Genomic DNA, 17,434 nt, shown 5'->3' on the forward strand with positions numbered 1-17,434 from the left:
TAAATTTATATGCAGAAAATTTAAATACATATTCATTTATTTTGAAATTGAAACAAATTTAACCAACTACAAAAATGTTTGCGTGGTTTAGTTTCGTGGCATGTGGGCAAGGCCAACAATTATTTTCAGTTTATCGAGACTATCATGATAAGGTCGATACCGCTGTATTTTTCGACTTCCATTTGTTTAAGCAAGCTTGTGCTGCATAGGTGTTCAAAAAATCTGCAACCTAGTGTAGTGGTGGAGAACTATCGATGGCACTATCGACACTATCGATGGTTGGGCGCTATCGAGCCACTTTCGATAGCAGCAGACACCTTCGATAGCGGCCCGTCCACTATCGATAGTGCCATCGATAGCGGGCGTCTCACATCGCTAAAATACTTTAACGCGCATTTCACACACAACTTCACACAAACAACTGAAAAATTGTTAAAATTGACGGGAATTATAAAAAAAACTATTAAAAATGGAACGCTTTTTAAAAAAGGTATGTTTAATGTATTTTGCATAAGTATTTTGATGGATAATGTGTTGCATTTAAGGTACACGTCGGAGGTCCGCAACACCTACTGCGCCAAGTCCAAACAAACAGGACTGTGATTGCACCAGCACGGACTCTGAAAAAGATGTTCTCCCCGAAAGCCAAAAGAACTCTAAAAGGAGTAAAATATCAACTGTTTGGAAGTATTTTAAGAGGTCCGACGACAAAAAACTTGCCAAATGCCTTGACTGTGGCAAGGAATATAAAACAAGCGGCAATACATCAAACTTGCGCGACCATATAAAAAGGTTTCATCCCAGCTTGGAACTGGCTTCCTTGTTCAAAAGAGCTGTCCTGTACGAGTCGAATTCTAAGCGAAAGACCGACATCGACAATGCATTGACAGAAATGGTCGCTAAAGATGTACAGCCATACAACATTGTGGAAAACGAAGGTTTTATCAAATACAGTCAGGTATTGGATCCTCGTTATAAATTGCCAAGCAAGACATACTTGCGTGATGTGCTTATGTCCAATCTGTACAAGGAAACCTCTGCCAAATTGTCATTGATATTTCAAGAAGTGACGGATGTATCAATAACTTGTGATTTGTGGACATCGAGTGCCAATGACAGTTTTTTGACGGTGACGAGTCATTTTGTTCATAACTATGAACTAAAAACAGCATCCTTGGCTACAAAAAAACTGTTAAATGTAACAAATCACTGTTCGCAAAACATTGCAGATACTTTGCGAAATATTCTAATTGATTGGAACATTTTTAATAAGACCGTGTGCATTGTAACTGATAATGCCAGCTCCATGCTTAAAGCATGTGCAATATTGCAAATTCAAAATCTGCCATGCTTTGCGCACACAATCAACTTAGTTGTGCAAGATGCATTAAGAGTTGATGACGCAGTCATAAAAAATTTATTTACCAAGTGCAAATCAATAGTTAGATTTTTCAAACAAAGCCCGATTGCTAATGAAAAATTTAAATTAGCACAAGAAGGTACGATTTATACTTTGCTGCAAGAAGTACCAACAAGATGGAACAGTTTCTTTTTCATGATTGAGAGAATTTTAAAAACAAATGATGCCATTGCCAAAGTCCTATTAGGAACCACAAATGCACCTCAGCCATTTACGGCTGACGAAATACTTGTGTTAAAAGATATGGAAAAAATATTGTCTTTCTTCCAGCAAGCAAGTGAAAAAGTTTCTGGTGGAAAATATGTAACCATATCTCTGATTATACCCATGGCATATGGGCTTCTGCGGAAAATCGAAAAATTCTTGCCAGAAACTATGCAAGGAAAAACAATCCAAAATATATTAATGGAATCAATAAAGAAACGACTCTCAATTTATGAACAAAGAAATGTATGTATGATGGCAACATTATTGGACCCACGTTTTAAAAAAAATGGTTTTCAAGACGCTTCAAACGCTGAACAAGCATCAACCTTTTTTGAAAACGAACTGGCCCATTCGTCAATCGAAGAGTCCAGAAAGGATCTGACCATCGCAGCGGACACAAGTACCCAGGACACATTTTTTGATTTTTTGGGTGAACGATCAGATAGCAAAATCGGAAACGCACGAGTGGATGCTATACTTATTAAAAGGCAATATCTGGAGAGGGCAATTGTCAGTCACGATGTGGACCCACTGTTATGGATTAAGGTATGATTCGAAAACAAATTATAAGTTATCAATATTTACATACGTATTTTACTTTTATTCCAGGTTAATCAAACTGATCTTCCCTGCATAAAGGGCCTCTTTTGCAAATACCTTTGCATTCCCGCAACATCCGTAGAATCGGAAAGAGCTTTTAGCAAGGCAGGGCAAATTGTTTCCGAGAGACGCACCCGGCTCAAAGAGAAAAACATTAACATCCTGTTATTTTTGAATCAAAACTTTTGGTTAAAATAAACCATTTTTCTTAAAAACTTAAAAAAAAAATTTTTAATTTCGGACGATATTATCGGTGACTATCGATGGTACTATCGACACTATCGATGGTTTGAAAAAAACAATCGCTCACTATCGATGGCGCCGACTATCGATAGTTCTCCACCTCTAACCTAGTGGTGATGATCCTGTATTTATACTTCTAAGGGTCGGAAATATGTCCTTTTCTCTGTTATATAGTTTTGCTTTGCTTAAATACAATTTTCTACGAATAACGTGTATTTATTAAAGAGATGTTTGTTTTTTTTATGGCTAACCTGGTTGGTATTCCGGGAGGCCATCGCCTCCTCAAGCTGCTGCTTAAATTCCTGGTGCGAAATCAGTTTGGGCTTCTGGTTATCCTCGTCAATCCTGGCCTTGGCCTTCTCCGTATCCAAGTCCAAAGCGGCGGAAAGGACTTTAAGCGCCGGCGGCTTCTCATCGTAGACGGGACTCGAATAGATGTGACTCTGGGCATCCTGGCGTGCCTGATCTTGGTCGGGATCATCGTGCTGCTTCCGCTGCTCATCCCGTTGCAGCATGCCAATTTGGGAGTTGGTCAGACTACCCGAACCCGTCGTGTTGGTGGTATTCGTGCTCTGCTCGATGGTGGTCACCACCTGGTGCAGTTCCTCGCGGTTCAGACTGCGATCCACAATGGTGTCCATGCTGCCCGTGGTGGAATCATGCGAATCTATAGTGCGGGCTGGCGATGCCGAGTGGCGGCCATTGAAATCTCCGCCGGCTGGCTGCTGACTGCTGGTCTCTATCATTTCTGCTGATTGGCTGAGATGATTGGCTGAAGACAATGGTGATGTCACTGGTTCATTGACAAGCTACAGGCGGAGGAGAAAAATAAATGTTGTTATTTATAATGCTCTTCAAAATATTATATAATCGGAATTGTCGTCGAAATTTGAAAACAATTTACTGAGCCCAAAAGAAAGTGTTTTGCACATTATGATAAAAACGGTTTTCCATCACAATTTAATCGTATATGCTCTGCTACTTCTGTTATTTGAAATGTAAAGAAAATCAAACATTAAATTTTTTATCTTTAAAAATCTGCTAAGTTTTTTTCAATTACAATTTCATTCTAGCGTTGAGTTCGTTTGAGTTTAAGCCTTTATCTTCCTTTTTTATTGCAAAAAAATTAATTAATCTTGTTGAATAAAATTTCAAAATATTTTGTATTTAATAAAATTATGAAAACAACTTTTTATATTATAATTTTTTTATTTACGCCTTTATAATACAAAAATAAAACTGAAAAATATATTTAAATTTTAAATATCGTCATTGTTTCAACCTTAAGAGAGGGGTACTGATAACCCTGGTTTACAAATTAAAAATATACAAAATTTAAGTTTTTCATATTTTTTCTGTTTTCCTTTTTTTTTATCCCAGTTCTGCTTAATAGAACGTTCTTTAACTGTATGGTCTTTAAAAATCAAAGTACATCAAATTCAGCAATCATGTGAATCATATTGATTGCTCTTTGGACTTGATTTAAAATAATTTTTTTTGGGTTGTTAAAAATCGCTTTACATTTACTTAAAGGTGTTTCTATTTTCAATCATATGTATATCCTTTGCTTGAATATTTTCGAGTGTAGCATATTTTATGCTTTGCCCAAAAGCCATGGTCTATGGATTAGCGAATCGACACCGAAAACACCGCAGGCGTAGCAGGTTCGTTGCCAGAGTCTTTTGTTTGGCGCACACACTTTCGAAAGGCGCTCACTTATCGCTTACTTATCCATCGATCGATTGCTTTTGGCCATTCATCGATCGATTATTGATCTCTTAAGCCGCAATTTGGTCGCATAATTGCCGCAATAATCGACTGTTCTCCGCCAGCCATTAATCCACTTATGATACCTGCTCAGAATCGGATCCAACATCAACGTGTGTCAACCGGCTGGCATTGCCAGTGTTCTGCCATCGAACACCTTGACATTTGGCTGAATCTGGCCGGTTGTCATTGTTCTTGGCTTTTGCGAACCGGTTCGCACTTGGTTGGCAATTAAACAAAAACCGAAATTCAAACCGAAACCGAAAACGAAAACTAAACTGAAATCGAAAGCCAAAACCAATGGAAAAGGCCAAAACGAAAAAGTTGCTATTGGCATAAAATTAAAATTAAATTGACAGGCTAAATAATTTTTGTTTGAACATTGACAACACAAATGTTTTTTCTTTTAATTATCAAATAAATATAATTCATTAATAAAATTGTTATAATTTTAATTAACATTCAAAGTACCCTTACATCAACATTCTGCACATACCTATTTTTTTAATTTAAAAGTCGTTTGCTTATTTAAATCGATTTCCCAAATTTTTGTTTACAAAATGAAATTTCTTTATGAAATATTAAGTTCTATAAATAAACATTTTATTTAATTATTATATAGAATCAGAATATTGAAAAAATCAATAATAATACAAAAACAAGAATTAAAAAAAAATGTTCGGTGCATTTTAAGCAGCCGTTAAACACTGTCGGAGAAGGGAGAGTGGCAGGTTTTTGAGGCGGGCCATGGGGTCGCATTGTTTTGGTGGTGCCATGCGGCGTATGCGCGATATCGCTTAGAGGTAAACCACTTAAATGGCATCTGATATGGCAAATTGTTTGGTGCAAGTGGCAAATTGGTTTTTATCTGGGGGAGTGGAGCAAGTACAGCACAGAAATAACAAAAAGCTAACTTACACAATTTTCCAACGATAACAATGAAACAAATTAAAGACATCGGCTTAGACAAGATTTTGGCATTGAAATCAACAAAAACATTACATAAATAACTTATAATTGTATATTCTTTGGTGGCAGTCAGTCAGGCACTCAGTTTGCTTCACAATCCACAATCAATGATGACAGTGATTAAGGTTATTTATACCAATAAAGAATTATATCTGCTTCTCCGCTTTTTAAGCATTGTTTGGGCAATTTGAACACTGTTAATTTGTTGTATGATGGCTTATAAATCATGAAAGTCAATTTTTTTTAAATCAAAAGAGTTTTTATTGATCTATTCTCCAAATGGTAAGATTTTCCATTTAAAATTGTATCGAAGAGAATATATATATATCACAAGACATGTTTTACGGTTGCGGCCGATTATCTTTATACCTTTATATCTTTAATTCCAAATCTTTAAGTCAATAATTAAATATAAGTATCGTGTTAGTTAAATCAATATACATATATGTTTAAAATTGTAACTCCATCTTCATTACTAGATTTTAGCTTAGAAAATTAAAACTAGGTCACCAAAAGCCAAAAGCAAATGCAAAACTTGCCAGAGCAATGATAAAACACAAAGTTGTACTGTGAGCTCAGGAAAGTTGGTATTTAGCTTGGTATTTCTCGGTTTGCTGTTGACATTTCGCCACTTTAGAGCCAGCCAGCAGACTTTTTTCCTCATTCCACCGATTTTCCCCCGCTTTTGCACCGACAGACGACAAAGCTTTCCACTGTCCCGAGTCCGGCTGCTCATTTGTGGCACTTTTCATTTTCATTTTCACTGTTGTCGCCTTGACAGCAATTAGGCGTAATTGGCCAGACACACAGCGCCATACGTGAATGTCTTACACTTCAATTAGCACAGGAAAATCGACCCGGCTGCCTTCGATTTGGATGCAGGGAACCCGCCCTTCCACTTCTCCAGCCTTTCAGTGCTTGAAGCACTGTTTTCCATTTTCCAAGCCCCAAAACTCCACAAACCATTCCCACACTCGCAAGTGCTGCTATCTTTTTATAGCCAAATTAGTAATTTTTTAAAGGTCGTTGTTAAAAATTACTTTAGAACTCAAAAATACTTTTGAACATAGGATTACACCCGACAAAATATTAACTACCAATATCTATTAATATTATAATTACTAAGGTAATGCTTTTTTAGCAATGTTTAATGATTGCTAGCTCTTTTATTTTGAAAAAAATAAACTGCTTTAACTACTTGTTGTAACATTTAGTGGCCAACACTGTTGCCAAACAGCAGCTGTTGCTGCACTCGAAAATCGCCCAAGCGGCTAACCAACCAAACCGCAACTGCAACGCCAGAAACTAATGCAAAAAATTCAAATTTGTTTATAGATCAGCAGAGCAAATAACCAAAACAAAAATAGCAAGAAGATTAAGATAAATAGAGAGACTTAAACAAGTTAAGCGATTAAAGTTTCGATAATTAGGAGTATAAATACATATGTGCAATACAAAGGGATTATTAATAAATAAGTTTGTTTCTTTTTCACTGCATATCCATTTTACCATCTCTTTGAATAAATAACTATAAATCTTATTTATGCGGGAGATATATCAATAGATAGACACAATAGCCCGAGGGCAAAAAATGTAAAAATATCTTTGGAGAAACCAATATCAAATACAAATAAAACTGCAAAGTCACAAAGCAAAGCAAGAGAAGAAAGCCCAATCGCAGCAATGGAAGTACTTACAAAAAAATAAACAATATCAAAACAAACTTTCAGCAAATTTAAACTTATGCCTTATATATAAATTCCCATTATATTTTTTAAACGTGAATTTTTCACATATATAAAGTTAATTCCTTCGCGACATAGTCCAGATACATTTCCAAATTAAAACTAATAATTCTCTTTGTGTAATCTTCATGCTTATTTATTTTTCTTTTCTTCCCTAAATTTGTTTTATTTCCCTACTGGCCAAGAAAGGGCAAGTCAAACGGAAATATGAAAAGATAGATGGAGGGAGGCGAGGAAAATGAGAAGCTGGTGGCTGGTGGCTGGTGGCTGGTAGACGACCATTATGACCATGATGGCATGAGGGGAAGTTTTTCCTGAAAGTAAAATTGCACCGGTTTGGCGGCTGAAAAAACTTCACTGCTGCGGTCAGCTATGTTGTGTTCATATATACACACATACATATACCCGTATTTACATGTAAATATATCTACACTTTCACTGGCCGGCGACTCATGTTGGCCATAATTTTGGTGGCCAATTGATTGACATACACCAATTTTTGCCCAACTATTTTTTAATGGAGGAGCCAACTTAGATAGAGGATTTCCTCACATTAATCGGCGTTGCCTTTTCCAGCGGAACCAAATAGAAATATGTTTTCGAAACCATTTCTTGCATGCCAACCACTGAGGTAATCCATTGGATTTGCTAATTATTCACATATCGAAAGGTTGTTATTTCTCTCTGGTATTTATTTATTTTTTTTTTTGGCGTAAACAAAATCAAAACTTTGCAAATTTGATTAAAGTTATGACAGCTGCGCTTAAAGTGGAATGTTTGCGCTGCGCTGAGCGTTGGCTTAAATTATGCATTGAGGTAAACATCAAGAAGGGGGTGTGCACTCGTTGTGGGTGTTGAAGGAAGGTAAGACTGAAGATCGGCGAAAAAAAACCTAGTACAGAGAACAATCTTACAACTATATCATAATAGCTGCCATGCAAATGTAAAAATCTAATAAGGAATAATAAAGTAATTTGTGGTTTTTATAGAAGCATAACAAATATATATAAATGTAAGAAAAAAAAATTGATGCCCAACATTATCAACTTTAGCAACTGTGAATAAAATGATTTTTTTTAGTTTCACTAAGACACGTTTTTCTCTTTGTGTAGACACTTGAAGCAGCTGCCGCTGTTTAAAGTAAGTTTTAAGTGCTGCTTTTCTTTACATTTTGGGAGCGAACTTAGATTGCACAACTAACTTTAAACTTTGCTAAAAGCTTAAGTCCCACTATTGAAATGTACAGCATAGTTTTTTTTAATTTTAACATTTTGAATTAAGCCCATAAATGTGTTTTGCAATATATATATATATATTGTATTAAAGCTCTTATAGTAAGTGTTTATTTACTTATAGAAAAAAAACTACACTTTTTAATGAATCTGAATCGCTTGATAATAAACTCATATATTTTTAGCATTTGAAAACAGATCATTAAAGTATAATGCATATACATAAGTATTATTCTAAAATCAACAGGAAGTAAATAAGGGATATCGATTTCTTTTTAAATGTATGCTCTTATTGTGTAAAGTGTACTTTGCAGAACGGACGAAGTTATAGAAATAACCCTTGAAGTTACTCAAACAGGCGATTATCAATTGGACAACCGCAATAAAACCTACGAAGAACCCTTCAGCTGCGTTGCATCAAAAGAAAAGACACCTGCAAATGTTGTGGAGATGCCGAAAAATAAAAACAAGCAATACCAATGTTTCGAGTATGTGAAAATTCCCACAACATTGACTGACTGACTGACTGACTGATTGACTGCCTGACAGATGGCTATAGACAAAGTCAAGACACGAGATGCCGTTGCAGATGACGGAGCTTCCTGCTACCCACGCAATCGGGGCTCGTTGTGTGCACTGCAGCTGTGGAGATATTATATGATTAGATGTGATGCATGTTTACGTCGTCGTCGGCTGAGGTAATTAAAACGCCGCCTGCCGTGACAGACAAGCGACAAAGGCAAATTAAAATATCAAAAGTGCACGTGCAACAATAACAAATAACTGTGAAATGTGACACTGCTGCAGCAACGACTTGCAACACTTGAGTTGCTCTGCGTTGCATCACCATCAGCACCACTATTATCATCGTCATCCAAAGACAGCAATCAAAGAAAACAATCTTAAGAACAATCCGAAGGCAAGTGGAGCAGGTATTTCAAAAAGGGGGAGTGGGTGGCCAAATGGCTTGACAACTGTTTGACTAAATTGCGTTCCATTTGCCAATAAGACCAAGAACAACAACATCGGGGGATACATGTATGTATATCTCTTGCAGCAGGTTCGTTGTCTAAGTCATTCGTTTGCGGGGGTAATTTATGTGCCCACAATCTGTGATATATATGGTACAAAAAATAAAGAACAGGGTATCGTCAGCATCGGACCAGTATGATCCGCATGTAAGCTAACAAAAAGGGAAGGGAACTCAAATGATTTAGATGCGAAAGCTTACCAAACTCGTATTATAACTGAATTTAAAAGGTTGTTTTTTAATGCAATAACCACTTTTGTATTCGATAAACCTTTTAAGGCTTAAAAAAAACTTGAATACCAAATCAAATTAAGTGAATTTAATAAACAAAGTCATTAGACACTTTTAACACCTAATAAACCGTTTAAATACCCCTTATTCTTTGTAATAAAAAAATTATTTTCAAAAAATTGTAAAATAAAGACACAAATGTTTTGACCTAGAGTTTTCTAAACACTAAATGTTTGATAGATACATTCCAACAATTTTCAATTACTCTTAGATTTTTAATTAATTTTCTTTAAATTTTAAAATCCCCTAAAATCCCAACAATTTGTAATTAAGAGGTACTTGGTATCTTTTAGTTCATCACTAGTTAGTTGCTCTGCTGCAAGATCTGGAATTTATGCATCACACATGCATGCAGCTCGAACTCTCCGCTTGAGGTCTCTTAACCCACCACACCACTCTTAACCCACCCCTGGCCCCGCAGTTGGTGTATTTTCTTGGATCAACATGGGCTGGAGTTAATTTTATGCAGGCATTCGGACAGACAAATGAATTGGAATGAGAATAATTATGATCATGTTGATGATGGTTGCAAGTTGAAGTTAAGGTTGATTGCCAGTCGATGGGCGAGAGGGGGTTAACACACACATGAGGTGCATTTGGAATGCAGACAGACAAAGGTTGAAATGTCAAAGTATTTAAGTCACACGATCAAAGAGTCGCTGGCCAAATGACAATTTTGCATTGTTTACCTTTTCGGCTTTGTTTTCTTTTCATCTCGGTTTCGGATGTTGGGCAACAATGGGTTAAGAGCAGCCTTCAAAATTGTGGTCAGCCAGCATTGCTTCGTTTTTTTTTCGGTTTTTTTTTTTTTTTTTTGTTTGTTTTCCTTTGGAATTTAGTACCTGACTGTTAATTTTGGCCAATGGCAGCATGGCGTATACTTAATATTTCATATTTTTCATGTTTATTTTTTGGTTATATTTCAAGGAGGGCCCCACCAATGACAATCAATTGTGTGTACCTCGTTATTATTATAGTTGATTACAAATTAAATGAAAAAAATTCCGCATATAATGATAAACTTGTCTTCCAATTACAGAGGAATATTAATCAAACGACAGCTCCGCGCAATTAACAATTTTTTGAGGTAGTCGTAATCGTTTTCGGGTTTATTTTGAAAGCACCAAAAACTGGATCCACATCATTAAAAAGTCGGACTTTGATATTTTGATTAGATCTTCGACGCATATTTACCCTTAAGCTAAATATCAGTTTTTGTGGACAATTAATTTTCGATTAGCACAACGATGAAAGCTACCAGCATTACATAACAATGTTAGATATCTTTTAAAACTACATACTAATATTAAGAGAGCCTTGAAATCACCGTTGAACTTGAGCAGATTATATTCCTTTGAAATGTAGTGTTTGACTATTAAACAAACTACAAAATGCTATTTATTTTATTGTCTTTAAATCTATTCCTATATATCTATATTTACATACATTCTGTTCATCGCTTTTGGTTTATATGAACTGTGGAATAGCTTTCAATAGTAAATTAAAATTTTAAAGCGTTAAAAAAGTCTTGAATTATTTTTAATATTAAGCCGGTACTTTTAAAACAATACAGAGTTTAATAGGTGTTGAACTGACTTTAATTTACTCTAACAAAGATAAGTTATTAAAGATTAAAGCAAATCATGATAATTATTTTGAATTTTATTTTATAGTTGCTAAAATGTTTGTCTACGCCATGTGTTATATTTCTTTTCAAAGGGTGAATGATCCTAGTTGGTCTTTGGCAGAAATGCTTGAAATTCACTGGCTGCTGTTTAAATTTATGGATTAGTAACGTTGCCAGGTGTAATGGTAGTCAAACCGAAAGCCCCCTCGACTTTGTATATATACTTATGTGAAGTACCATAATACAGTGTATATATCGCATAAGGTAAGCCCGCAACGTGCTGCCTAATCTGGTTTGAACAACAATCGTTGCACGCATTCGAATTCGCATTCGCACTCTCATTGCCCGATCCGATCCGATCCGAGCCCCCCGTGGATACGGCCCCTACACACACAAAAAAAAGGAGTGATGTAAAGTCAACATTAATAAATTGTTACTTAACCTTACTTTACTTACAAAAATGTAAAGTTTTTTTTTTGATTTATTTTTTGGGACCCTTGAATAGTATTATAATAATTAAAAAAGTAGAAAAATTACATTTTAACATTTTGGAGCCTTGATTAGAATTATGACAGTACAATAGTAGACAAATATTAATTATTTCTTTTTCCATGTATTTTGTTGTTTTAAAAAGTACCATTCTGAACTATAGATTACGAATCCGACCAATAACGTTATACAAAAATAATAAGAAAATAAAAATAGGTAAATTTCAAAAAAATTAATTTTTTGAAAAAAATAAACCACGGTTTAAATAATTGACTTACTAACCATTTAACTATTTTTCTGTGTACCTAAGAATTGAATAAGCAAACTACTATTTTCATGGATGATTTAAGATATGTTTTTTTTTTTCTGTGTGTATAAACCACGGTCTCCGGTCTCCGCTCCCCGAGCTCCGGAAAATTACGGCGGCAAGGTCGTCGCCGTTTGCCGCCGCTCGAATTAACATTTGAAATGACTTCATACGAAAATAATTGCGCGAACGGAAAGAGATCAAGCGGGGTGTTTTGCGGAAAATGGTGGCTGCAAAATTGACTTACGCACTTGCCACGAACACTCGGAATCGAGTGCAACGCACGCGGCTAAATAGCAGCTGGCCAACTGGTAACTGGTACTGGTACTGGTACTGGCCAACAGCCTAACTGGATAACTGGCCAATTTATGGCCGAGCTTATGAAATATCAAAAAAAAAAAGTGGCCACAAAACATTAGACATATCTCGGGCACAATCAAGCGAATCGAAACGAAATAAATTCAGAAACGAAACACTTGCTTGAGACTGCGAGGAAATGAAGTGGCGGACCAGGCATATCATTAGATGGAACTGTCGATTTTCGGAGGTTCGGCCAATGGCCAATCACTGCAAAAAATATCACCAAACATGAAATTTTTTCATGCCGGTTTAATAATGCGAATACACATTGGATTATAGGCAAACCCGTATTCTAAACGATTCCAAGCAAACTTTGATTGGATAGAATTAAGTTCATTAATTCAATCGTAAGATTGTACTTAAATCTAGTTATGCTTTAATGAAAACAATGTTTTTTTGTTCAAAGTTAGCTTGGAATCTGTTAAACAATAAATGATATAATAGACCTATCAAAAAAAAAAAAAACAATGTTAGATTTTTAAATTTAAAGCCATACCTTATCTTAGCTAGTTCAAATTGTTGAAACTAGTATTTTAAAAGGCTGACATGAGACTGAGCCGCTTAACAAAGTTTTCTATCTGTGCAAATCCCATTTCTCGCATTTCATTATATTTGTTACAAATTCTTCGTATAAATAGTGGACATTAAACTTCAAAAATCATATTTTGGCTGACATGAAACTTCAGACGGCTTAACAAGTTTTCTGTCTGTGCAGTCGTCCCATGTCTCGCGAACTGCGTCTGGTTCCCCCTTTCACTTTCAATTAGCCAGTGGGCAGCCACGCGGCTTTTTTGGCCTCTTTGCAATTTTCTCGTTTTCGCTTCGCATTTATTATTATTTATAATATGCGCATTCAAGGAAAAACTTTCGCTGCATGCAAACTTTTTGTGCGCGGAGTGTGCTGCATTTCCTGCAATTATCGCATAAGTACGCGTGCTGAGGGTGGAAAATGTAGTGGTGGTGGGTGTACATGTTTTATGTCTCAGGTGGATTATGAAATCACAAATCCAAATGAGTATCCGTAAATTTACTAAGCGCAATTATGCAAAGTATGCACTTGTAAGCGAAGTTCCAATCAAAAATGGCAAGTGAGGAAATCATAGTTTCCAAAAAAGGTCCCAAGACCCTTAATCGAAATCAAGTATTTCCTAAACAACCATGCAATAAAAATAAAAACTTAAAACTCTAGTATGGTTTTATTATGTTATTTTTAATTTTATATCCTGATATTAGTGAGGATCACAGCCAGTGCTATTTAATCGCCGTTAACCCGTTTGCTCTGAGCTACGAAACTTTAAATATCATTTAGCAGAAACTAATGATCTCTTCACCATTTAATTTGTTTTTTCATAAGATAGGATTTTCTCTTTTTAAATGAACATTTTTTGTAACTATTGCAATAAACATACGTTTTTTAAACTTGCAGCAATACAGTATGTGTTAAAGATCCGGATCCATTTTGTTCTTAGCGATCCATTTCCATCTTGGGTCCTATATACATCAAGATTTTGGGAACAATAAAGGCTACAGTGTTGGGAACTAAAATGGAGACTTTTGTAATGCCTTTAAGGTGGTTTTCCAAGTTTAAACCACGCCCAAAAACCCGGCTCTGAAAATGTTGTTAATCTTCTTAATTTTGACTTTTAAATCAGTTTAAATTCTCATCGAAACCTTTAGATTATTAAATATCAGAAGCTCAGCTGATATATATGTATATATTAGACTGTCTAATAAGATATAGTCTGAAGTAACACACATATGGTGGACTTTTCAAATTTTGTGGGTACGTGTAGGCAACACTATTTATCACGGGTAGCGAACAGGTAACTAATAGTCGGGAAACTTGACTGCAGCGTTCTTTCAGGTTAGTACTGTGAAGCTTTAATTATCATTTGAAACTTAAACTTCATGAAGGCCGTTTGCACAATTGTTTTTTTAAGACAGAATAGCAGCCAAAAATCCAGACAAATAGATTGCGCTTATTATTTTGACCAAATCGATTACTCCCAATATTTGTGACTCACAAACTGCTGCATTTCATAGCATTTGTAGCCTTTAACATTGTTTCCTAACTGCCAAAAGCCAATGCGAATAATTCCCATCCAAATCGGGCCACAATCCATAACGAAAATCTTAAAACGAGTGCAGTTTCTTCTGCAAAAGTATTTTTATGATTCTTATTTTGTGCGCTGGTCAGCCCAAAAGAAACAATTCCATTTAGGAGGTTAGTCCGAAAAATGGAAAGTATTTATGAGCAATGTTTAACTAGTTTGTTGGTTAAGAGAAAAAAATTGACAACCTCAACGAACGAAAATTTGTTAAGTTTCTTAACGACTTTGCCCCGGGACTTTAAAGCACTTAATGTGTGCTCTGGTCAATAGGTCACTTTTAAGCCATTAGATTTGAAAAAACTTCTCGAACAACGAAAATTAGGCAAAGTTGAATATGTATTTACTTGCAGGCAACCTTGAAATTCCAATAAAATTGAATTCATCATATGTTTTAAGAGTAAACCAAACCCCAAAAAAAAAAAAACAAAACATTATACCTCTTAACATAACTTTTCATAAAACTAACATTATTTGAATATATAATGAGCAGTATGTAAAGTAATTTTGTATTTTAGCCTTTTGTTGCTTGATTGCTGCAAAAATATTCGCTTCATATGATGTAAATTTAAGCAATTTTACGATATTGAATATAAATTTGAATGTTACAAGTTAATTTTAAAAAAATCGCATGTATGATTTATGTATACAACTTTTTTATCTGAAGTTTTGTGTAAGCATTTTTTGTATAGTATCATAAATTTTTAGTAACTTATTTACTGTTAAAACAATTCGTAAAACGTTTAATAATATGTACGTGCTGAATTTTCTACAGATTTTCATAATCTTTTCTTACTGTTTTACAGGTTGCAGTGCACTGCATTTTGCACGTGCTTGATAATGTCATTTGTAATTCATGATTATTGTTTTCTTTTACTCGTCGCTCTTTCTATTATTTTCTTTCATTTTCTCTGTGCAAACTTACGCTAATTGAAGCGGCGTTTGTGGCCTTTGTATGTATTATTTATTTATTGTTGTCTATTTATCAGCTATTTTCTCCTGCTGCTTCTCGTCGTTGTTGTTGCTGTTGTTGTTATGTTTTATTGTTGTTGTTGTTTTATCTCAAGTTGAATGAAATCTGGCCGCTAATTGTGTTGTTGGATTCGCCGGCAGCGTGCTGCGTGCAATTAAAATTCAACAAATTCCATTTCACTTCGACACTCAACTACAAAAAAAAAAAAAACCATATCCAGCGATTGATGAGCGATAAAAGAATCGAAACAGGCGAAAAGTCATGTGATTAATTCGCGATCCACACACAGTACCGTTATTCGAAGGGAGAAATAGGCAGAAAGAGAGCGCAGTGAGATTATGCGCGTGCGCGTGTTGCTCGGCGGCGCGTTCGATGTCGACTGAATTCAAGTTGATCGCCTCGCCGCGCTTTCAACCGCCATTCATTCGGTCGACGTCTCTGCCCAAAAAAGCTGGCACAGCAAAGCGGAGCTTTAACTTTTTGGTATGCCACCTTGTTGTTGTTGCGGCTGCGATCGGAGATGCCCGACCTCCCAAAATGGGTAGCTGAATAAGAGGCTAGGAAAAGTTTCAGCTAAAGACAGTTACTTATTAGGAATTGAAATTCGATCCCTTGTGACATTAAAAACCAATATCCTTGGCAAAAAGGCATCCGGGTAAAAGAGTTTTCCAAATTTCTATCAAGAATAATTTTTAATTTTATGAAAATTAACCAACACACATTATTCAATGTTTTAAAAAACCAAATCGGGCATCAGTTTAAAAACTTAGTTTAAGAAAAAAAAAACAATTAAAAACTTATAGGTTAAATTTAATTTTTCTAATCTTGTATTTTTTTTTTTTACGTTTTTATTACGGTTTTGCTCGATTCCAAATATTAATTTATTAAAAATACTTGGAAATTGAACAGTTTTCTGACTTCCAAATTAGTCTGAAACAACTTACGAAAAGCTACCGCCATCACTGATTTCGACTGCTTTACAACCTGTTCGCGTAAATCTGCGTTTAAAGAAGTGCCGACAAGCAACAACAAACGGTAATGAGCGTGCAGCAGCCGCAGCAACAACAACGCACTTTCGAATGTTGAACTTTCTGCCAGCATCTTCAATCTGCCACAGACATTCAATTTCAATTTCAATCTGCTCTTTAACTGCAGCTGCAGACGAAGGAAAGCACTTGCTGACGTCACGACGGCATTCTATGACAGGCGAAAATAATTGAGAGTGATTTCAGGTGGAAAAATCAGGTGAATTAGTGAAATCATGAGAACTAACGGGAAAAAGTAATGAATGCGCTACCTATGTATATCATAAATCATAAATCTGTTGATTTATAGACAATATAAAAATAATAAAATAAAAATAAACTATGGACCTAAATATTAAAACATTTAAATGATAAGCCAAAGCAGTAACGGGTATTATTAGATCTTAACTACATATAAGTATGTTCTAAGTATATCTACCTAAATGATATAAGTCTACTGTTCTAACAATCTGGTTTTGTTTCAATCATAAATAAAAAAAATGGTATCATTTAGGTATAAAGATCAGTTTCCCACTTCACTCCATCCTTATGGCATTAAATTGAACAATCCATTACCATCCAATCATTGCACTCTTAAAAACGAAACCCTTCGCTTCAGTTACCAAAAAGCGCTCAAGTGATCTACATTTACAATTAGGCCAAAAATTAAAGAATGTTATTCGATTAAACCAAGCACGAAGTTCGTTGGCGATTGCGATCATGATCATGATCATGTTGATTTGTTGTTATTCGTTGATGATTCTGGGCACACAGCCGAAAGTGAAGTTGAAAACTTGTTCTCCGCCATTGTTGTTGCTGTAATGTGTACTTTATGTTAATTGAAATCACATAAAAAAGAATTCAATGCTGTTGCCTTGGGTTGGATTGGAAAAATGCGTTTTGTTTGTTTATTTCTTTTTTTTTTGTTTTGGCACTTGTCGAGAGAGACGTGACTGGAGAATCTTTTTTCGGCTTTGGTTTTTGTATTTTTTTTTTTTTTAGGCTAATGGCGTTACATAACTGAAATCGTGTTTGAGTATT

General features: G+C 35.3%; 2 protein-coding genes across 3 annotated transcripts in view; one reads left to right on the forward strand and one right to left on the reverse strand.

Moving 5' to 3' along the window:
• LOC128265517 (uncharacterized) overlaps positions 1–15,740 on the reverse strand; it is a 31,134-nt gene extending 15,394 nt beyond the window's left edge. The window contains exons 1-2 of the mRNA XM_053001558.1: positions 15,321–15,740; positions 2,722–3,279 (exon numbers count right to left, since the gene is read on the reverse strand). Of these exons, the coding sequence (XP_052857518.1) occupies positions 2,722–3,216 (495 nt within the window). The 5' untranslated portion in view covers positions 3,217–3,279; positions 15,321–15,740. The remainder of the gene's footprint in view (positions 1–2,721; positions 3,280–15,320) is intronic.
• On the forward strand, positions 539–2,455 carry LOC128265518 (zinc finger BED domain-containing protein 4-like). Of its 2 annotated transcripts, XR_008268880.1 has the most exons (3): positions 539–1,870; positions 1,926–2,173; positions 2,237–2,455. XR_008268880.1 is itself a non-coding variant. In XM_053001559.1 (2 exons), the coding sequence occupies exons 1-2, from the start codon at positions 893–895 to the stop codon at positions 2,423–2,425; spliced, it is 1,470 nt and encodes a 489-aa protein (XP_052857519.1). In that variant the 5' UTR covers positions 551–892; the 3' UTR covers positions 2,426–2,455. The 2 variants fall into 2 exon arrangements, 1 of the variants encoding a protein (XP_052857519.1); XM_053001559.1 differs by having other exon boundaries at positions 551–2,173.
• Positions 15,741–17,434: the final 1,694 nt, after the last annotated feature.

Source organism: Drosophila gunungcola, unplaced genomic scaffold (genome assembly GCF_025200985.1).
Source record: "Drosophila gunungcola strain Sukarami unplaced genomic scaffold, Dgunungcola_SK_2 000127F, whole genome shotgun sequence".
Taxonomy (NCBI): Eukaryota; Metazoa; Arthropoda; class Insecta; order Diptera; family Drosophilidae; genus Drosophila; species Drosophila gunungcola.